The following is a 22,435-nucleotide window of genomic DNA, read 5'->3' as shown; positions in this document are numbered from 1 at the left end:
ATCATTTTAGGAATAAGATGTCATTGTGCCATATAACCAATCAGATTTACCTGACACAATCACTTAGGGCAAACAAGGCCAGTCCTTTGGCCTCCGCTTAAATTTATGTAGGAAAGGAGAGGAAGAACCCCCATTGCTTAGGCAGGCACACAGCATCAAGGAAAGAGGATGTTCCCTGCCTTGCTGTGCTGCACTGTGGGAATTCTACAGCAATGATAAGAAAGGGAACAAGGTGGGAGCAATGTGGTGAGAAAGGGATCAGCCTGGGCAGCAAGTAGTGTTCCTTTCCTCCTGAACAATTCTGTTCAGTTTTTTAGATTGTGAGCCCTTTGGGGACAGGGATCCATCTTTATTTTTATTTCTCTATATAAACCGCTTTGGGAATATTTGTTGAAAAGTGGTATATAAATATCTGTTGCTGTTGTTCTGTGACATTCCAAGTCCCTCATTACCAAAAGGTGGGGTCCTTTGAGAGACGGTGCCAAAATGTTTTTGAAACACTCACCCCTGCATTTTGACATAGCTCAAATGGAAATCTCATGTTAGAGACCAATACTAGGATCAAATAATTTGAAAGTTACCCATTATAGAAACAGGACAATTCATGGAAGGAGGTGAAGTGGAGGAAATATCAATGAATATATTTATCATTTGAGACACCAGCCTCATTTGGTGCATGTGGGCTTCCAGGAATAGCTGCTTTATCTGATTAAGCTGTAGGACTGGCTCCAGATTTGAAGAGGGCCTTGACAAGTGTCTTTGTATTACTGTATGTGGGGCCCCTAGATGGTAAGAGAGCATACCAGAAGCAAATCCCCCCGCCCCCGCCACCATTTTGTACCAATACTAGGCTTTTCAAATTGTCACGATAGTCAACTAAGCAACCTATGTTGTGCAAAAAAGGTACAGGCATAACTTTAAAACAGAAAGTCAAAATTACAAACAACTAGTGAATAGTATTTATTGAAACAAGGCATATTCCCTTTTTAAATTTAACAACTTCTTCTACCTTATGAACCCCCACTTCACTGCCTGCCAGAACCCACCTGCCACCACCTCCTTGAACCTTCACCCTTTCTGGACACAATGAGGACGGCTCCGGTCACCTTGGGAATCAAGCCCCTAAGTCTTTCCCACTCTTGAGTGCCCAGAAAATAACATGCCCAAGTGGCAGGCCTGTGGGAGAGAGTTAACTCCTCAGAGCATTCAAACACCAACAGCTCACTGCAACTTAACAATTAGAACATTTTTATTGGAGGAAAACAGGAACAGGGGATTAATGGTTGAGAGGGAAATTATAGGCATGAAAAACAAAACAAAACAAAACAGTTTCATCTAGCTCCTAGTACTGAGTTTAGACTAGAAGTATTAACCATACAACCTTTCTTCCTACCCTCTGCCTTGGAATAGAAATACAGGAGAATGTGTGCTTTCCTTCCAGGGTTAGGTTTAGTTAGGACTCTGAACCTTACTGGTTGCTTGCTGGTTGTCAATCACAAATGTAACAAATTTACCTAGACAGAGGAGCTTGCTGCACCACCAACCATCCCTTTGTATAACAGAAAATTTTGGAGGGAAACATAAATTGACTCTACTGGATTATTCCAACCAGAGCTCTTCTTCACAGATGTATCCTGCCTTTCCACCATGCAAATCTTCAAGGCAGCTTAGACATATCTTTGAAATTCTTTAATGTAAGCAGGGGCAGGCCTCACATGTAGATCTTCCACTCTAAATCAAACCAAGAGACTCTCTTCAGTTGATGTATACTCTGGAGAGCCATGTTGGCTTCATGGTACAGGTGGCCCTCATTATCCATGGTCCCAGCACCCATGGTTTCATGTATCCACGGTCAGGCAACAGAGACCTAATCTCATTATCTGTGGTTCTAAAAATAGGCAAAAATTTGCCTATCCGCGGTTCCTGGGTGTCTGGAAATGACTTCCAATGTCATTTACGGCCACCATTTTGCAGGACATAGCCATTTTGTGGCTCTTTCTTATAATAAAAAATGTCCCTGCAATTTTTTGTGGGAAATTGGAGGAATTGTGGGGGAGCACTGCTGGACAGATGGAGACCTAGAGAGCATGGCACAATATGTTATTTCACTTATTTCTGCTTCATCCCTACTTTTTTTGCCCTTTTTTGGACTTGAGGAACCTAACCTCCCAAAACCCATAGACTAACAGCAGGAGAGAGGGCATGCCCTCAACTCCTGCCTGTAGACTTCCAGCAGCATCTGGTAGGCCACTGTGTGAAAATGGATGTTGGACTTGATAGGCCTCCTTGGGCCTGATCCAGCAGGGCTGTTCTTATGTTCTTATTCCCCTTAGAGGATGGAGCTGCTCGGAGATGAGCATCTAGGTTCCAAGTTCCCTCCCTGGCATCTCCAAGATAGGGCTGAGAGAGATTCCTGCCTGCAACCTTGGAAAAGCTGCTGCCAGTCTGTGTAGACAATACTGCGCTAGATGGACCAATGATCTGACTCAGTATATGGCAGCTTCCTATATTCCAATTTGTTATAGGGCAGCTAACAAATAAAGTTTATATTATTATTATTATTATTATTATTATTATTATTAAAGAATACGCTGATGGGATCTGAGCTGTCGGTGAATGAGCAGGAGAGGGCTCTTGAGGTCGTGGTGGACAGCTTGTTGAATGTGTCGACTCAATGTGTGGCAGCTGTGATAAAGGCCAATTCCATTGCTAGGGATCATTAGGAAGGGGATTGAAAATAAAACTGCTAATTTTATAATGCACTTATACAAAACTATGGTGACCACCTAATCAGCTGTTGTAAAAAGATCGCACAGACTGACTACAAACAAAGGCATGACAAGGTAGCAGGGATGATACACTGGAATATCTGCAAAAAATACAAGCTACCTGTAGCCAAAAATTGGTGTGACCATAAAACTGAAAAAGTTGTAGAAAATCAAGATGCAAAAATATTATGGGACCTTCAATACAAACAGACAAACATCTGCCATTCAATACACCAGATATAACTGCAGTAGAGAAGAAAGAGAAACAAATCAAGATAATTGACATAGCAATACCAGGTGATAGCAGAATCGAAGAAAAAGAAATAGAAAAAATAACAAAATACAAAGATCTACAAATTGAAATTGAAAGGCTGTGGCAGAAGACCAAAATAATCCCAGGAGTAATTGGCGCCCTAGGTGCAATTCCAAAACACCTTGAAGAGCACCTCAACACCATAGGGGACACAAAAATCACCATCAGCCAATTACATAAGGCAACTTCACTGGGAACAGCCTATATTTTGCAATGATATCTATAATAATAACAACAGTATTGATGATAAAATTCAGCCATCCCCGGTCCTTGGGAAGGACTTGATGTCTGGATAAAACAAACCAGTCAATAACACCTGTCTGACTGTGTAAACAAGAAAGAATAATAATAATAATGTTGGCACTCCTTCCTAGGAAATTCCAAATCACAATGGAGATCATAGCCCTGAAAGTACATAGCACTTTAAAGAGTACAATAATTTAAAAAGCGAGAGAGAGAAGTCACTGCCCCAAGGAGTTTAGTGTCTGGATTTTGACAGTGAGAGAGTTAACAGAGATAGAGGAGAGGAGAGGCAAGGAAGAAACTCTTGTTTTGAATATAGGAAAATTGCAACTTGATGGGTCATTTATTTTGAATCTGTTTTTTCAATATTTACAGTATTCACATGAGTAAAGCGCATTATGGGAAATTCTTTGTAGTAATCAGCAGACTTTGGTAGCGCCAGCATCACTAATTAAAGAGGCCCTTGCTGCAAGGAGTTCAAAATCAAAGTTTGACACAGTTGTAGAGACAACAGAGAGAGAAGAGGAAGAGAGAGACAAGGGAAACAAAACTGGGAGATGGTGGAAGACTTAAACAATCCCCTCACCAACCCCTTGTTCGGGGTTACATGAACAATGTCCGTGTAATGACAAAGAAAGGATGAACTCCATTCTCATATGACCTCTTCTATGTTATCCTGGTCATGTGAGGCCACTTCATCCGCACTTCTTTGCAAGACGTATCCATTCATTTACAATATTTAACGGTTTGGGCCGGGATACCTGAGGGACCGCCTGCTCCCAAGCGTTACTGCCCGCTTGACGAGGTCATCTGAGGGGGCTCTGCTCTGGGTGCTGACAATGAGGGAAGTTCGGCTGTCGTGCATGCGGGACAGTGCCTTCTCTGTTGCTGCCCCCAGACTCTGGAATGCTCTCCCGGTGGCTATTTGCTCCTCGGTCTCCATCACAGCTTTTAGAAAGAGTGTAAAATCTTGGCTTTTTGCCCAGGCATTTATTTGATTCGCTGCTGCTGCTGCTCTTTGTACTCTGTATTGCTTTGATGCTTTTGTTTTAAGTTTTTAAATCAGATTTGTTTAATATTTTTCACTTAATATTTTAATTGTGTCTTTTTTACCATCTTGTGTTTAAATTTTTTGCTGTAAACCGCCTTAGGATTGTTTTAATGAAAGGTGGTATATAAATGTAACAATAAATAAATAAATATTTATATACTGCTTTACTACTAGACATATCCAAAGCAGTTCAGAGTGTTATCAATAAAAACAAGAAACAGATTGACTAGCTCAGTATGGTCAGAACTCACACATGGTCAGAGACATAAGTTGTGGGTGGTATACAAATATGCCTGTGAGCTTCTTGAAGGCATCTGGTGGGCCACTGTGTGAAACAGGATGCTGGACTAGATAGGTCTTGAGTCTGATCTAGCAGGACTGTTCTTATGTTCTTAATACGTTAAATAAATAAATATTCCAGGGGTAGTGTAAAGCTGTGGCTGCATTCTTAAAACTATCTCTATACAATATTCCTGCTGCCCTGGGGAGCCTTTTCTGCTCTAAAAACTGGTAAAGTTGCGCCTTTGTGTTGATTTCGACTCCTGGCGCCCACAGAGCCCTGTGGTTGTCTTTGGTAGAATACAGGAGGGGTTTACCATTGCCTCCTCCCACGCAGTGTGAGATGATGCCTTTCAGCACCTCCCTATAGCACTGCTGCCCATATAGGTGTTTCAGCCCGGACTTGAGCCGGCAACCTCTTGCTTGCTAGGCAAGATACTTCCCTGCTGTGTCATTAGGTGGCGGCTCTAAAAACGGGCGCTTTTGGATTATTCTTGAAACAATTCAAGGGAAAAACATGATTCAGTGTGGGAAAACATGAAGGAGAGCCCCATCTTTATTTTCATTTCCCCTGTTTTAAAAGACCAGTGCAGAATACAGTCAGATTGTTCTCCAGAGGTACAGTTTTTAATAAGTTTCTTAACTCGAATCCGTTTTTAGTTCTATTTTACAGTTCTGTTTTCGTTGTTTACAACTTTTACTTCTGTTTTCCAAAGCATTGCATAGCATATGTGTGTACGGTAGAAGGATGACCCCCCCCCCCCCCGTTTCTGACAAAACAGCAGCAACTTTGCCTCTTGAATGCGCCTCTGTCTAGTGGCAACAAAGCCCCCCCCCCCCCCCCGCGCGCTTTCTGGAAGCCGTGTGGGATCCTCTCCCGCCACATAGCTTGTCCTAGGGATCTCGCGCTAAAAGCAGGACCTGCAAAGGGAATCTCCGAAGATGACTCATCCAGAAGAAATAGCCCTTGCTTCGTCGCATTTAACAGGGAACAACATGTGACACCGAGCAGCAGAGAGTCCACCTTGCGAGCGCCGCGGCCGCCAAGGGCTCGGATCAATGGGGCTACTCCAGTCATCCTAGTAGCCATTTAACTGCCTAGACGCGCGTGGCGATCTCCTCAGCTCCCTCCCTCGCTCGCTGGGCTAGTCTTGTTTCTATATTCATTCAGCAGCAATGCCTGATGGGCGTTGTGGTTTTGAGTGAAGACTTACACGGCTAAATCCCAGGGGGTACGTTGATTGTGAGCATGTGCAGAAGAGCCCAGGATACAGTCTTCTGTGTGTAGAGGAGCTAGCACACATAGACACACACACACGCACACACAAACACCCTACAGCATAATCTTGCCTTTTCCCGTGCCATGTCTCTCTATGTGCTGCCACTGCTGAAAAGGATTCAGGGAGAAGCCCACCAGCCTTGCTGATCTGTCTCTGATGTTTTCTTGCTTCTGCTTCAGCATCCAGGATAATTCCTTCAACAGCCCTGCTTTGCCAGAGTAAGTGCTGCTTTCAGTAGCTCTCACTGTACTCCATTATGAATTGCAATGATATGCTTTGCCAGCAGAGAGGGAAAATTGATACGCGAGGGCTTTTTTTTTTTTTAAAGCCCTTTGTATCCTCTCTCTTTTTAAAATGCCTCCTCCGGTAATTATTATTATTAAATTTATGAACCTGCCTAATTGCAACACAATGCGAACAATCTCGACGTGCAGGGGGTGGAGCAGCTGAAAGCGTTGGGCAACCTTACGATGTCAGCATTGTTGTCGATTGCAAGGTTCTTCCTGCTTTAATTTGCACGGTTCTGCGTCTGTGTGATTGAGAGAGTTTGTGTTAGGGCACTCCTCGTGAGGAAACAGCGTTAAATCCAGTTACTCGTAATCGTAATGAGCAAGAATGTTAGGTTTCTAGTAGCACATGATCCATAGTTACCGTAAATGTCAGCAAGGAGGAGGAAGGGTGAGAACCCCCCCCCCCAAGCATGCTTTGAGCACCCCCCCCCCCGAATTAATACAGGTTAGGCGCATTCTATTTTTCGATTTGGAAATTAATGCACAATATCTTTTTTAAAGCATGCTTTTAATTATGTTTTAATTGTAGGGGAGTAGCACCAGCATTTGCAAATAGAATCTGCTGCTGCTTTCCCCCCCAAGGTGTAATTTTCTTATTTGACGATTCCAGGGGTTATTAGTTGTATTTCTGGCTGTCAGACGCATGTACTGTGCCTCACTATTGTGGTCTCTTTTAGCATCAGTGGTTTTTTTAGGCTCTGTTATATTTCTGGAGCTTGAAAATATGAGGGTTCAGCAAGGTCAGCAGAAGGGAAGCAATTTATGGATTTGTTTATGTGTGAAGCACATTTTCCATTACAAAAATCATGGGAATAAAAAAGAACGGTTGTTTATGAGCGATCCCTTCACTAAGGAGCTGCAAGAGAGATAATATGTTTTTGAATAGTCATAGTAATTATATAGTGCCAGTGGTGGCAGACACCTCTGAAAAGTGGGCTTCTTTAAGTCCCATCTATACAGCCAAACCATTCCCACTACACCTTCCTTTAGCTCCACCCACCCCAAACTCCTCCTGCTTGCTCCACCTAGACTCTGCCTATGGAAGTATCTCCTATCAGCCATGATAGCTAAATAGAGCCTCTGTGTTCAGAGGCAGTATATCTTCAAATACCAGAGACTGGAGACAAATAAGAGGGGAATGCAGAGCCCCCCCCCCCAACCTGGTGGTACAGCACACTATCAGAGACTGTGGCTCTCGGAACTCTTTACAGTGGGTATCTACTAATTTTATATATAGACCAGCTAGTGTTTAGCACTTTCGTGTCCATACGTTATCTCAACAATTCTTGCAACATCCTAGTGGGAAGGTTGGCCAGTACCGCCCCCCCCCCCATGTAATTGACAGAAGTGGGATCTGAAGCCAGAGGCCACCTATAAAGCTAATGGCAGAGATTGGTAGAGGGCTCAATAGCAGGTTCTTGCCAGCTGACCCCTGGCATGCTTGCATTGCAGTGCACTGGCCATTATACATAATGGGAGACCCACATGCACCTTGGATGTTTGGTGTCACAGCCCCTGACATCGTCTCTACTCATCCTGCAGGGAAGGAGTGACTCGCCCAGAGGCCCAGTGGAGGAAGCTCAGGATGCCACCATCCCAGAACCTCCACAAGAATTAGCATAGCTGGAGGTGAAAGAAAGTCACAAGTGCCGCATGGAGATTAGCTGGGGCAATCTGGTTGCTGGAGCAATGTTGATACATTTATTATTTTATTCATTTGATATAGTCGGCACACGAGCCCTGCCTCAAGTCCCGCGACAACAGGAGGTCATCTTATGAGAGCTAAGCAAACCCTCACAAGGCTCTCGGGAATGTGGGTAGGTGTCTGAGAGGGGGATTGAGGAGTCAGAGAAGGAGAACACGGCAGCAGAAGGCAAGGCCCCAGACCAGGAGCTAGCCTAGATATGAGGTGCACCTAGGTAATTTGGGAGCCTGGAGCTAAAGGCCTTTGGAGCCCCACCCGCAAGTTAAGCAGCATCCTGCTACACACGCATACCCCGTGACACACACAATATTGTTAACACATGGATTCTTGAGGGCACAAACAGCAACTGAACTCACAAGAATGTAAGAATATAAAAACATATGTGTATGCAAATATGCCCTAGAAGAAACCTTTCAACACACAACTTAGCATATTCCCATCCCACATATTTCATACCTCACTCCCCACTCGGTCGCTGTAGCAGAGGTCATGCCCGGCCTCCTGGCGCAGGTAACAGTCCCTCTTGGCTGCCCAGCACAGCGGGGCAACCACATCACCCTGGGAAGACTAAAGAAGATTTGGGGGCCCCCAGGGGGTGTGGAGGCCCTGGACATCCGCCCGGAAGAGTGCCTCTGTATCCAAGCTGAGAAGGTGGATCCGGTTGGTGATCAAACCCCCTCCCCTTCTATAGTGAGGCCTTGGTGGAAGCCATGCATAGTGGCCTGGAGGAAGCCCATACTGGTTTCATTACAGAGGGCCTGTAGTAACCTTTGTAGGCTAGGGCTACAAGGAGGAGAGGATGGGTGGATGAACTTTGTGAAGGCATGCATGGGCCTTCTGTTTTGTGTAATGGCCAGTGTGCTGCACTGTGTGGCCATGTATCCTGTTTCCCCGAAAGTAAGACCTACCCCGAAAGTAAGACCTAGCAGTAATTTCTGATGTACCGCTAATTGCCCTAGTGCATTTTTGGGGGCTAAAATTAATATAAGACACTGTCTTATTTTCGGGGGAACACGGTATGTGTGGCTAAGTGGCATGGGAAGAGAAGCCTCATGGAAGCAAGAGGGCTCCCTTGAGCTCCGTGCCTCTTCCTCACAGGGACAAATCATGCTCAAAGCCCCACCAGACACACTAACTCCTGAATGTCTAGGGTTGTGTTCTGCAGTCTTATTTATTTTAGCTGGACAGAGTGAAGCTTCTCTCTCTCACTTAAATCAATGGACCTTAAAAGTGCTTAAATGTGATTGAATCACTTCTAGAATTCTTATTGAATATTTTAACTTCTTGCTTCAGCCTGTGGATTTTTCATCTTTGGTTAATAAGATTTGAAATGAAGAAAGCAGTTACTCTTTTTGTAGGACATAAGAGTGTGGCAAACTCCCCCCACCCCTTTTTAGCGCTTTAATTTATCCGCAATGGGCACTCTTTATCTTTGCCCTTCATATGGTTATTCATTTGTACCTCTGCTTTATCTTAGTGGGTGTTGTAGGAATGCTTCCTGTTACTACACAGTAATGTGAAATCACTGCAGAGAGGCGATGTTTATGATGACAGCCAGGGACAAGGCTGATGCTACACAGCAAACATGCTTTATTTTTCATTTCTGTGGTACAGGCATTTTTGCAAAAGCTACATCTAATAGTCTCCAATTACAGTTTTTATGTAGAAAATTGTGATGGGATAGAATTTTCCCCTAAAAAAAACATTTAGATTGGAAAGGAAAAGGTAAGTACAGTATTCACACCATTTGGTGTCATTGCTTCTTCTGGCTGCTGTTGGTTTGCTGAGATTTGCCCTCAACTAGTGTTTCTTCCTTCTTCCTTCTTTAGTCACCTAGTTCTCCCAGCCAGTTTGGGATCATGTAGTGAACCGAATGATATCACAGTATTTCATAGCCAATCAGATTTTTGACTATATGATCATGTTAGTGAGGGCAACTTAGGGTTTCGCTAATGAGGACACTGCAATGCATAAACTTACATTTTTACAAGAAATACTGAAAAGGGGAGGTGTGTGTTTGGCAGGGAAGGTGTTTTGTGTCACTTGTGAAAAATGGTGATTAGTTTCAGATGAGCTCTAATTACATTTTAGTTCTGCTGAAGGTTAAAATATTCCCAGAATTTGGGATATATAGAAGCTGTAAGGAGCTACCCCGCCCCCGCGCCCCCACACATTTTGGTTCTTGCACTGACAGAAGGTTCTCTGAGTAAAGAACTGGAGACCAAATCTCCTGTGGAATGAAAATGCTACTTTTGTGTAGCAAGCTTGAGCTCTGTAAAAAGCATGCAGCAAGATTTTATCAGTGCTGCCAACTTGGCAGAAGTACTTCCAGAAGTACCTTGTTGCCCTGGCTAGCACCCACGTTACCCAACATAGTCCCAAAGGTGCTCAAGACAGTTTACACCTTTCAGTCTGCAACTTTCAGTGAAGCCGAATATTCTGATGATGTCCTCCATGCTAAACACATCTTTCTCTGGACTGCTGGACTCCTCATTATTGCTGTTGCTAATATCCATTGACTGTCTCTGATGGTTCCTTATAGTTTGCCTCCATGCATAGAGGTCCTCCATGGTTCACTGTATGATATTCCTGTGCAACAGAAGTGGATACACTTATGTTGGGAAAAGGAATATGTATGTAATACAGGCATACCATTTTCACCTAAGGTCACTTGGGACCAGAGTGCATGTTACCATAGCCATGGAGATGATACAGAAGATGGCAACGCTGTGGTGAATTCATCTCAGCTATAATGTATAGACAATATCCTACTGCATGAATGGCCACTCTCATGTCGAGAGCCCCATATGAGTTGCCATCACCTTCTATTTGTTGGCAGCTAAAACCTGCAGTATGTTAAGAGAAGGGTACTTAACAGCAGGGATGCTGTTTTTGCTGGCATCAGTATGGCCAAATAATGTGTGCTCTGGTTCTCAGTAATGCTGCATGGCAATCCATTTTTATTCCTCAAGTCCTGTTCTCAGAGCAGGCAAAAGAGTCTCCATTGATGTAGTGCTTCAAGGATTGTGGGGAAAGATGGAGACGAGAAGAGGAGAGGACTCATATCCGAATCTCTGTTTTAAATGGTGCTGAGATTGGACATAGGTAGCCAAGTGGTGCTGGCATGATACAAACTGTAGCAACCTTCCTGCTAATACATATATTGAGTAGTATTTTTGAGCACGCGATTGAGCATATTCAATATACATTCATAGAGAACCAGCAGTGGATCTGCTACTGCCAGATCCACTGGGTCTAGGCAGTGTTGTGTTTTCCCTCAAAGAAAGAAACCGCATTTCCATAAAGCCAGAAAGTTTGCACATCTGTACCCCAATCGCTGCACATCAGCTACTTTGACAATATGCATAAGTACACATGGATAGCCAAAAGGATTATATATTTATTCTTAAATGGCCAAAGGGATGTATGTATGAGCAGTTAATGCAATATTTATGTCGATCTAGCTGATAGTTCAGTCAGGGTTCCAGTGTTGGAGGAGGAAAATGGAAAATTAATTACTAGGCTACATTATAGAAAGGCCCTATGGGAGGACATTGTACCTGGCAAACTATAGAATTTAATGACCCTGATTGGTAGGCTGAGGCTCCTATTTTTATGGTTTATGTCCACATTTTTGGGTCAAGCTGGCTTATTTCCATCTGGATGATATTACAGAATATGTGTGTGGTGAGCACACACATCTACTAATAAATATAGTTCTCATTCTGTGAGCTTAAATAGCGATTCCCAATGGCTACTGGAAATCTCTCCGCCCAAACTAATTCTAATTCAAAGGTGTGAAGAGATAACAGTGGGATGTCACACTATGAGGTGACGTGGTTTTCTCAAGTGGCAGATTAGCAGAGGTGGTGGTAGATGGCTGGCAATGCAGATCTGCCCCTAACTCCAGATCTCCCACTCTGCCTCCAAACATAATTTTTTGTGGTGCACTGGCCACTGTTGCTGCCTGTTGTTCCTCCCTCCCTGACAAATCCCATCCTCTGTTCAACAGGAATGGAAGTTGGAGCTCAAGGGAGTGATTAAATGTTCTTCCTGCTGGTCCAGTCTCTGCTTTTTGAACAGGCAAAGAGTGGAAAGTGGTGAGGAAAAGTGGGAGGAGCTGGGGTGGCTGCTAAGGGTATGCACCAAGGGCGTAGCAAGGTTGGAGTGGGCCCAAAGACAAGATTTTAAAATGCCCCCCCCAACTGAAGCTCAGCAAAGAAATCTTAAATAAGGCTGAATAAGCATAGTAAAATTTACACACACACACACACACACACACACACACACACACCCCCTATGTGCCACAATAGAACATCATCCGAAATTATTTTTAAAGAGGTTTTGTAAATTGTGGACGATGCAAGTCATTTAATGGTACTAGAGAAAGACATGCTGTTCTGGTAGCTCCAGGTCTTAACACTCACATCCATTTTGGAGGATGAATACAACTGAAGGAAGCCTGGGCGGGTGTGTGGCTGGGGGAGTCAGTCATGTGACTTGCCTCTGCGCCCCCCCCCCAAGGCAGTGGGCCCCCAGACAACTGTCTCCCCTTGCCCTATTATAGTTATGCCCCTGGTGTACACAAACCAAGCTTTAAGCACTGGTTCGTCACTGAACCAGTCTGGGTGAGATTTGAACTGGCTGGGCGCTGTGGGGAGGGGAGCGAGAGCTTTAAGAAAGAGGAGAGGAGGTCCTTACCTGCTCTCTGCTGCCCCGTGCAGCTTCCTCGTCCCAACTGCCCCTGCGGTGCCGGTGCGCAGGCTGCTGGGAACAAGGAATCACACCAGCACTCATTCTGGATGAAGGTGGGGCGATGGAGGAGCAGGCAAGCTCCTCCTTTTTAAAGGGACCGATCCCTGCCCTACCGGACCGGGTTGGGTGAGCCCTCCTGAACCAGTTTGGTGCTTCCATCCTGAGGCGGCAAACCGGTTCGGGCACATCCCTATTTCACCATGCTCCCTCCTTTAGCATTTTAAAGAACATTGAAAGAATTATCTTTTTCAAGAGGCTTTAAATTTTTTTATTCTTGCCCCTTCTAGTGGGTTTTTAATTTGTCAATTTGGTTTTAATTGGGTCTAGTTATAACTGAGTTGTAGTCACTTTATATTGTTTTATCTGTTTTATTGCTGTGAGCTGCTCTGGGCAGTATTGCTCTGAAAGGCAGGATATAAGTATTTTAAATAAAATGTATCAATAAATTCTCATGCAACCCCTGCAAGACTGCAAGGACTCCGCGTGAAGAGGGAAGGTAGCCAGCAGCCCTCCACCTTGTGTGGCACCTGCAGCCTGTGCCTAGGGTGTAGTAGAAGGGAGACATGCAGGGGCTGAATGCCGGTACTTCTCCACTTCTCTGGCTGTTGGAGTGGGCATGGCCGTGGGAACTATCATGGAGAGTGCCTGCACTTCTGAATTTGCAACTACATCACTACTTGTGCCATCCATTTATCTCTCTACCTTTTCTCCTCCCACCTCTGGCACACTGCAGATGGTGGCTCCCAGCCATGGAGCCCTGCCAGACAGCGATTTTATTTTGGAAGGGCAGGTGTGTGTTCACATATCATCTAGATTTACATCGAAGTCACTGTGAGCTATTGGGGAGTACTCCATACATGATTTAGGTTTTTCATTGAGCACCGGAACTTAGTCCAATTTATGTCTGGGGTAAAAAAATCCCATTTTTTTTGGTCAGGATTTTGGGCAAATTTGAAATATCTGATATGCCTCGTATTTCACAGTATTTCACCCCTCTTAATCCCATGATAAAGTCTGCTCTCTGTCTGTTGCCATCTTTGGCTCTGGTGGTGGGTCCCAGGAAGTTTTTCACACCTGGCTTTTAGTTTGCATCTTCCCTGGAATGGAGGTGTGCATTCACATATCAGCCAAAGTCCCTGAAAGATATCAGGGAGCTCTTCACACAGAATCTGGGATTTTAAAAAATTGCGCATTAGAGTGTAGCCCGATTTATATCCAGGGTAAAAAAAAAATAACAATTTTTGCATTGGTTTTTTGAGGCAGCTTCAGGCTCGCAGTAAAGCCTCACAGAAAACCCGCAGTAAAGCCTGCTGTCTAGGAAAGCTCCAGGAGGTGCTCACTGCTGTCAGCAGCAAGCAAGATTAGGGAGGGAGGAGCAAGGACAGATGTATGGATGGAAAGCTTTGGAACATGGGTTAAGCAGAAGAGCTGCCTCCTAGGAGCTTCATCTCCTCATCCCCCTTTCAAGGCTTTGAAAGGTGGCTGTGGTGACAAGAAGGGGCTGCCAGCAAGCAACCTCCTCTTTTCAACCCACACCCCATTTAAATGTTTCAGGCATTGGGGGCAGATAGGTAAGGTAGCATTTTGTGCTTTGCCTGAGATGCCCAGAAACCCTGGGCCACTCCTGAGCAATGTAATTTCCATATCTCAGTGTTCTGTCTCATGTCCTGGGTTCCTCTGCACTAGTCTGCATAATGTAAATTCTGCATAATTTAGTCTGCATAAGGTTAGTGTAAAATCCTTAAATTTTGATTATTAGGTAGCAAAATATACCACATCCGTATTTTTCAAAATCAGATGCTGAAATCCTGGCTAAATTAATTGACAGATATCTTGTTGAAATTAAGTAGTCCTTTAGAGTAAATCCTGAGTAGTACTGTTGAGTAGCTTATTCAGGAGGTCCACCAATGTGCCTTGGATGAGCTACTGTATATACCAAAGACCTATTCCTAGGTAGTGTTAAAGTACTATAACCATCTTAGGATACACTTACAATACAATACAATACAATACAATACAATACAATACAATACAATACAATACAATACAATACAATACAACGGATATTTATATACCGCTTTTCAACTCAAGTTTCCAAAGTGGTTTACAAATAAATAAATAGATAGATAGATAGCTTTCCATCCATACATCTGTCCTTGTTCCTCCCTCCCTAATCTTGCACACTGCTGACAGCAGTGATTTCATGTCACTTCATGTCATTCTAGTAAAAAAGGGTGTTCTTGACTATGTATGTGTCAAATTTCAGGATTCTAGGTGACGTGGAAGTATCTGAACAATTTTGATGTGCCCTGACCAGAAGCATCCTAAATGGACGTTTCACTAACAAATAAGGCAGGTTAACTTTGGAGTGTTAGGTGACTGAGCGAGTGCATCTTTAAACTGTATCAGCAGCAGATCTTAGAGGAAGAGAGGAAGACATTGACATTTTCTTAACGAAAGATGGTAGCAGAATATAAATTTGTCATTTTCCTAAATAGACTAGGTACTGTCAGTAACTGATGAATTGACCATATTGCAGAGAGCTTCTCAAATTAGTAATAGGTTCCTCCAGGAGGAAATTTGAAACATTTTGAAATGTAAACGTGGGTTGGGGGTGCAGTATTTGCGGAGAATTAACAGTCTGGAAGAGACAGGTCAGTTTTGATGAATGGCTATGGAAATCTTCTGTATGCTTTACTGCTATCTCCTACTGGGATTGCAGTGAAGAATGTTCTTATTTTGTAGTCAGTGTTTAATCAGGTTAAATATTTATCTTTTCTTTCTCCCCTACGATTTTGTTTTAGACCTTCAGTATCTTCAAGGATTTGATCTTCTTTTTTCTTTTTTAAAAGTTCCATCTGTTTCCATTTCAGTTAATTTGAAACTATACTGAAAGTTTTCCCCATTGGTATCAGTCGAGCATATTCTTCTGCCAGTTTTTTAATAAGAGAAAATTAGCAGGTACATTTAGTGTGAACTTCTCCTGTTGAAGCCCCAATAAATAAATGGGACTTGCAAAAGGTCATTCCCTCAGAGACTCAATTCCTATCAATTTGAAAGTAAAACGGGCATCCAAAAGCAAAGTGGTGCCCTCTTTCCAAGTACTCACAGGACTCCCTAAAGCAGAGGTGGGGAACCTTGGCCCTCCAGCTGTTTTTGAACTACAGCTCCCACCATCCCCAGCCACAATAATGGGGATGATGGGAGTTGTAGTTCAACAACAGCTGGAGGGCCAAGGTTCCCCACCCCACCCTAAAGTATGCAGAAGTATATACATATAAACTAAACAAAAAATAACTAAAAACAAATGTGATCTGAAAAAGACTTGTGAGCTTTCAGGACCTATAGGTTGGAAAGAGCATGTGAGCCATGCTGTGGTGTCAACTGGGGAAAAAATGAAGTGGGGGAGAGGGAATTGTCTGCTTAAATCTCTTAACAGTTTATATACTAAGAGGCTATTCTCACATCCATGCAAAACCGGGCAAGGGGAGCCCACCCCAGTTTTGCGTAGTCGTGTGCAGCACTGGGAGCCACACGGCTTCTGACTGCTAGCCCTTCTAATTCCCCCTCCCCTTAGATGAGGTTAGTGGAGCTAACCTCGCTTCCCTGATCGTGAGTTGCCACAGAACGGCTCCCTGCCCCACTCATAAGGAGATCCCCGACGAGGAAGCTACAACAAGCCTCCCAGCATTTGGGGGGGGAGGTCCCCAGAATGGGGGCTAGGTGGCTCCTGATCCCCACAGCCCCAACCGACTCCGTGACAGAGCCGGTAATCATGTGGGAGGACAATCTGGCTGCCAAGGGAGGAGGCAGCGATCATCTGCGGGGAGGTGAGCTTTCGGGCTTCCTCCCCACAGAAGGGGGTAGCCTTCTGGAGCGATTGTGAGGATCACTTCTAAGTATTCTGAATTGTAGGCACTTACAACTGGAAGCATGTATGTCATGAGTAGAACAACCTCTCCTCTTTGTATTCTGAAGGATTGTTTCAGGAGGAAAGACACTTTTCTACTCTCCAGAAACTCCACCCTGACTATATATTTTATTACTATATTCTAATAAAACATTTAGGTTTGGGGCTGGCAGTCAGCCAGCACCAAATCTGAGCTCTGCAGAACTGTGTAGCACAATAGAGGAAGGTTTCAGGAGGATGAAAAAGTGTGGGTTTCCCCCACTTTCCTGAAACATCCACTGTCACCAGCAAAATCCTAAATAGCTGCCCTAGGCTCCTCTGCTCCAAACTCACTAGAACCCTGGGCAGGAGTATTCCCCTTAGAGGCTGTGGATATTCTGCAATATTTTGTGGTGGTTCCCCACTTGTTGCCATAAAAAATATCAACTGCTTCCCTGTTGCCACTGAGTTGCCACCGCTTCCCTTATATTTCTGGGATTGTGTGCTCATTAGCTGACCACCTGACTAGATTACTCATTGAAATTAAGTAGTCCTTTTAAGTAGTACTGTTGAGTAACTTAGTCTGGGTGTCAGCCATTTTTTCTAGCCCAAAGTATGTGGCTCCCTGGCAGGACTGAGCTGTGAGACCTTCCTTTTAGAAATTATGTGCTGGAAATTAAGCACATTTATTCTCTCAGGAAATGTTCCTGCAGGCTTGTGTGAATGTTGTGTGCCAGTTATTGCTTTAAAAATATTCTGAGCACAAAGAGAGGGTGGTTTCATATGTTACAAACAGGTGCAGGGAGAGGAAGCTTGAGTCACTCAGGCTTCCTGTTTTCACACTTCCTGTATAAAATGAGATGAGGAGAGTCGTCAGGAGTGCCATTTCAGGAGGGCAGTTCTCCCCACCGTGTGTCAGACCACATGCAATTATTCCTTAGGAGCACCTATATCTCTAGACAATTCTTCCCAGTTCTCAAATCTGAGTGAATATAACTAGAAACAATTATATGCGTCTGTGTGGTATTAGGTATTCATGGCAGAGGCATAAAATGCTTTACTTTAAAAAATGATGACTGTTTTGAGTTGATAACATTAGATCGTGAGCTCTTTGGGGACAGAAATACCTGCATTTGGAAAAACTGCTGCAAACCATTCTGAGCCTATGAGATAGGGTATAATATAAATCTATAAAAGAAATAAATATATACTAGCCAACCCCGCACAGAGCATCTGTGCGGCGCTTTGGGGCCGGCTGTTTTCCCCTCCCTCTTCCTCCTGCCCCGGTCTCTCCTCTCTTCCCCTTTCCTCCGGCCTGCCCTCTCCAGCCTTCCTCCCCTCCGCCCAGAGCTGTGGAGACTGGCCAAGAAGGGCCCTGCCGCCACCGTTTTTGCTTGCCCCCGTCTGCCTGCCTCCGCAGCTTTTCTCTTCCCCCCGCCCGCTGCCCACCGCCTTTTTCTTCCCCCGCCCGCTGCTGCCTTTCTCTCACCTCGCCCGCTGCCCGCCGCCGCCTTTCTCTCGCTGCCCGCTGCTGCCTTTCTCTCCCCCCTCCTCTGTCCGCCAGCCGGCCAGCCACCACCAGCACTCTCTTCCCCCTCTCCTCCTCAGTCCTCACTTCGGAACTCTCGCAGCTTGTCACGAGAGTTCCGCTGCCAAATCCTGAGCACGCATGTCCCAAGAGAATTAAATATATAGATGTTATTGATAATATTTGAGGTAATAGAAAGTAAATCCTAACAAATGATCTTAAAATGAACTGGCCTGGTTCAGACATAAACCATGGTTTATTGCTAAATCATGTTTAGTGCTATGTGAATAAGTATAAAGAAGCTGCATGCTTGCACATTCCCCCTCCCCTTCTCCCGCCTGAGAGAGGAGAGTAAAAGTTTCTGCTTTTACTTTAAGAACAAACCACAATTCTGTGTTGCGTAAAACAGGGAACTGTGATTTTATTTACAAATTAGGATTAGAACAGACCAGGTTCTCAAACCAGAATTGAACTGTGGTATGATATCCTGGTTTGTTCTAACTCTAGTTAGCAGTTCCTGAATTTGTATATAGTGTGGAACCTGCAATTTGTTCTAAGTGAGAAGAAGAGTTTTTGACAAAGATCTCCACCAAAGGCTCTTGAGTAAATTTAGCAGTCATGGGATAAGAGGACAGGTAGATGTGTGAATTGGTAACTGGTTGGACAGGGATCCATTGACAGTGAATTGGTAACTGGTTGGACAGTAGAGATCCCTGGGGGAGAGGGTCCCCCAGGGATCTCTACTGGGAACAGTGATCTTAAACTTGTTAATAAATGATCTAGAAGTTGGGGTAACCAGCGAAGTGGCCCAATTTGCAGATGACACTAAACAATTTTGGTTAATGAAATCCAAAACCATTTGTGAGGAGCTCCAAAAGGATCTGTCCAAACTGGGTGAGTGGGCGACAACAGGCATGTAGCTATAATTGAGTGAATAGGTTCAAAGAACCCAGGGCCCCCAGCTCCTGAGTGTCCACCAGCTCCACCCCTCCCTATTTTCTTCATTATCTCCCTCATTCCGAGGGGCCGCTGGGGAGAGGGGTAAACATGGGCTCCCTCTCCTTACTATGCCCCTGGGTGACAAATTGGCAAATGCGGTTCAGTGTAAGCAAGTGTAAAGCAATGCATATTGGGGCTAACCCCCCACCCCCAACATCATATATACACTGATGGGATCTGAGCTGTTGGTGACTGACCAGAAGAGAGATCTTGGGGTCGTGATAGACAGCTCATTGTAAGTGTCGACTCAGTGTGCAGCAGCTGTGAAAAAGGCAAATTCCATGCTAAGGATCATTAGGAAGGGGATTAGGGAAAAATGCTAATATTATAATGCCCTTATACAAATCTATGGTGTGACCAGATTTGGAGTACTGCATACAGTTCTGGTCACCGTATCTTAAGAAGGATATTGTAGAATGGGAGAAGGTACAAAAGAGGACAACCAAGATGATAAGGGGCCTGGAGCACCTTCCTTATGAGGCAAGGCTGCAGCATCTGGGGCTTTTGAGTTTGAAAAAGAGGTGACCATGGGGAGACCTGATAGAGGTGTATACAATTATGCATGGAGTAGATAGAATGGATCACCTTAAGTGGTGTAGTGGGAAAATACTTGATTAACAAGCAGAAGGTTGCCGATTCGAATCCTCACTGGTACTATATCGGGCAGCAGTGATATAGGAAGATGCTGAAAGGCATCATCTCATACTGTGTGGGAGGAGGTAATGGTAAACCCCTCCTGTATTCTACTAAAGAAAACCACAGGGCTCTATGGGTGCCAGGAGTCGAAATCGACTCGACGGCACATTTTACCTTTAGAGAGAGTAGACAGAGAGATTTTTCTCACAGCACTAGAACCAGGGGTCATCCCATGAAACTGAAGGCCGGGAAATTTAGGACCCACAAAAGGAAGTACTTTTTCACACAGTGCATCTGTGGAACTCTCTGCCATGGGATGTGGTCATAGCCACTAGCTTGGATGGCTTTAAAAGGGGCTTAGACAAATTCATGGAGGACAGGTTTATCAGTGGCTACTAGTCTGGTGACTATAGGCCACCTCCAGCCTCAAAGGCAAGATTGGTTTTCAGAGGTTTCCAGATCGTGCAACAGCCCCGCCTCGAGGGTCGGGGAGGAGGCGTTGCAGTCATCTTTCGAGAGACTCTCCCCGTTTCCAGGTGCCCGGTCAGGCAATCTCAGAATTTCGAGTGTTTGTCCTTGAGGGTGGGCCTCCAAGATAGGCTGGGGATTCTGCTGGTGTACCGACCACCCCGCTGCACTTCAGTCTCCCTACCTGAGCTGGCGGGGGTGGTCTCGGAGGTGGCCTTGGGTTCCCCCAGGCTTATTGTTTTGGGGGATTTCAGTGTCCACGCTGAGGCCCCCCTAGTGGGTGCAGCTCAGGATTTCATGGCAACCATGGGCCTGTCTCAATTGGTATCGGGTCCTACCCACGTGGCAGGACACACTCTGGATCTGGTTTTTGCAGACCGGGAAATAAATGTTCTGGAGGTGGGGAATTTGAGACCACTCCCTTGTCATGGACAGATCATCATCTGGTGGGGTTTAGTTTGACTGCTCCGTCTGCCCTCTGCAGGGGTGGTGGGCCGATTAGGATGGTCTGCCCCCGGAGGCTTATGGATCCGCTTGGATTCCAGACGGCCCTCAGGGAGTTTCCAGTGTCCAGAGCTGGTGACCCTGTCGAGGCCCTGGTTGATCTCTGGAATGGAGAGATGGCCCGGGCTGTTGACACGGTTGCTCCTAAACGCCCTCTCCAGCTTGGTGGAGACTGATCTGCTCCTTGGTTTTCCTCGGAGCTTAGGGCAATGAAGCAAATTGGGTGACGGCTGGAACGATGCTGGAGGAAGAGTCGTCACGAATCTGACCGAACATGAGCTAGAGCCCATTTTAGGGACTACTCCGTGGCGGTGGGGGCGACGAAGAAATGCTTTTTCTCCGCCTCCATTGCGTCTGCTCAGTGCAGATAAACAGAGCTGTTTCATGTAGTAAAAACCTTGCTCCACACATCCCCCCAGACAATGGGGGAGGAGTCATCTACAGTTCTTTGTGATCATTTTACCTGTCACTTTGCAGATAAAGTCGCTCGTATCCGTGCTGACCTGGACTCCATAGTTTTGGCAGTTCTGGCAGACGTGCCTTTGGTACCATCTGGTCCCGTTGTGTTGGATTCTTTTCATTTGGTGCGGCCTGAGGATGTGGACAAGATCCTGGGCAGTGTGCGGGCGACTTCGTGCGCTCTTGACCCTTGCCCTTCATGGCTAATAAAAGCTGCCAGGGAGGGGACAGGCAGATGGATGGAGGTGATCGTTAATGCTTCATTAAGGGAGGGCAGGATGCCATCATGCCTCAAGGAGGCGGTGGTAAGACCACTATTAAAAAAGCCCTCCCTTGATCCCTCCAACCTGGATAACTATAGACCTGTGTCTAACCTTCCCTTTTTGGGCAAGGTGATGGAGCGTGTGGTGGCGTCCCAGCTGCAGAGGGTCTTGGATGATACGGATTATCTGGACCCTTTTCAGTCTGGCTTCCGCCCTGGGTATGGGACTGAGACTGCCTTGGTCGCTCTAGTGGATGACCTACGCCGGGAACTAGACAGGGGGAGTGCGTCCCTGTTGGTTCTGCTGGACCTCTCGGCGGCGTTCGATACCATCGACCATGGTATCCTTCTGGGCCGCCTCTCGAGTATGGGAATTGGAGGCACTGCGTTGCAGTGGTTCCGGTCCTTTCTTGGGGGGAGGGTCCAGAAGGTGGTGCTGGGGGACTACTGCTCAGCCCCGTGGCTGTTGGCCTGTGGAGTTCCGCAGGGATTGGTCTTGTCCCCCATGCTGTTTAACATCTACATGAAGCTGCTGGGAGAGGTCATCCGGGGATTTGGACTGAGTTGTCAGCAATATGCGGATGACACTCAGCTCTATCTCTCCTTGTCATCTGATCCTAGGGAGGCGGTGGATGTCCTGAATCGGAGGCTAGAGGCCGTGATGGGTTGGATGTGGGCTAACAAACTGAAATTGAATCCAGATAAGGCGGAGGTACTGTTGGTCAGTAGGAGAGCCAATCGGGATGAGGAGATTTTACCGGTTCTGGATGGGGTTGCACTCCCCTTGAAGGAGCAAGTACTCAGCTTGGGGGTACTACTGGATCCGGCTCTGCTTTTGGAAGCTCAGGTGGAGGCGGTGGCCAGGGGTGCCTTTGCATGGCTTCGGCTAGTGTGCCAGCTGCATCCCTTTCTCGAGAAGGCAGATCTGGCCACGGTTACCCATGCCTTAGTCACGTCAAGGCTGATTACTGTAACGCGCTCTACGTGGGGCTGCCCTTGAAGAATA

At 45.5% G+C, this 22,435-nt stretch overlaps 1 protein-coding gene across 8 annotated transcripts in view; it reads left to right on the top strand.

The window, feature by feature from the left end:
• Positions 1 to 5,524: 5,524 nt before the first annotated feature.
• The window catches only part of FAM13C (family with sequence similarity 13 member C), a 103,178-nt gene continuing 86,267 nt past the window's right edge, over positions 5,525 to 22,435 (top strand). For 7 of the 8 annotated variants that reach the window (XR_008320310.1, XM_053312769.1, XM_053312771.1 and 4 more), the window contains exon 1: positions 5,525 to 6,152. Coding sequence is in view for 6 of the 8 variants with exons in the window: in XM_053312769.1 (XP_053168744.1) it covers positions 6,091 to 6,152 (62 nt within the window). In the remaining 2 variants the exon portion in view is untranslated. The remainder of the gene's footprint in view (positions 6,153 to 22,435) is intronic. The other variant, XM_053312774.1, reaches the window with a different exon arrangement.

The sequence above is a fragment of the Hemicordylus capensis genome, chromosome 3, assembly GCF_027244095.1.
Source record: "Hemicordylus capensis ecotype Gifberg chromosome 3, rHemCap1.1.pri, whole genome shotgun sequence".
NCBI lineage: Eukaryota > Metazoa > Chordata > Lepidosauria > Squamata > Cordylidae > Hemicordylus > Hemicordylus capensis.
Note: the sequence above shows the minus strand (reverse complement) of the source record. Positions and strands in the feature narration are given on the sequence as shown.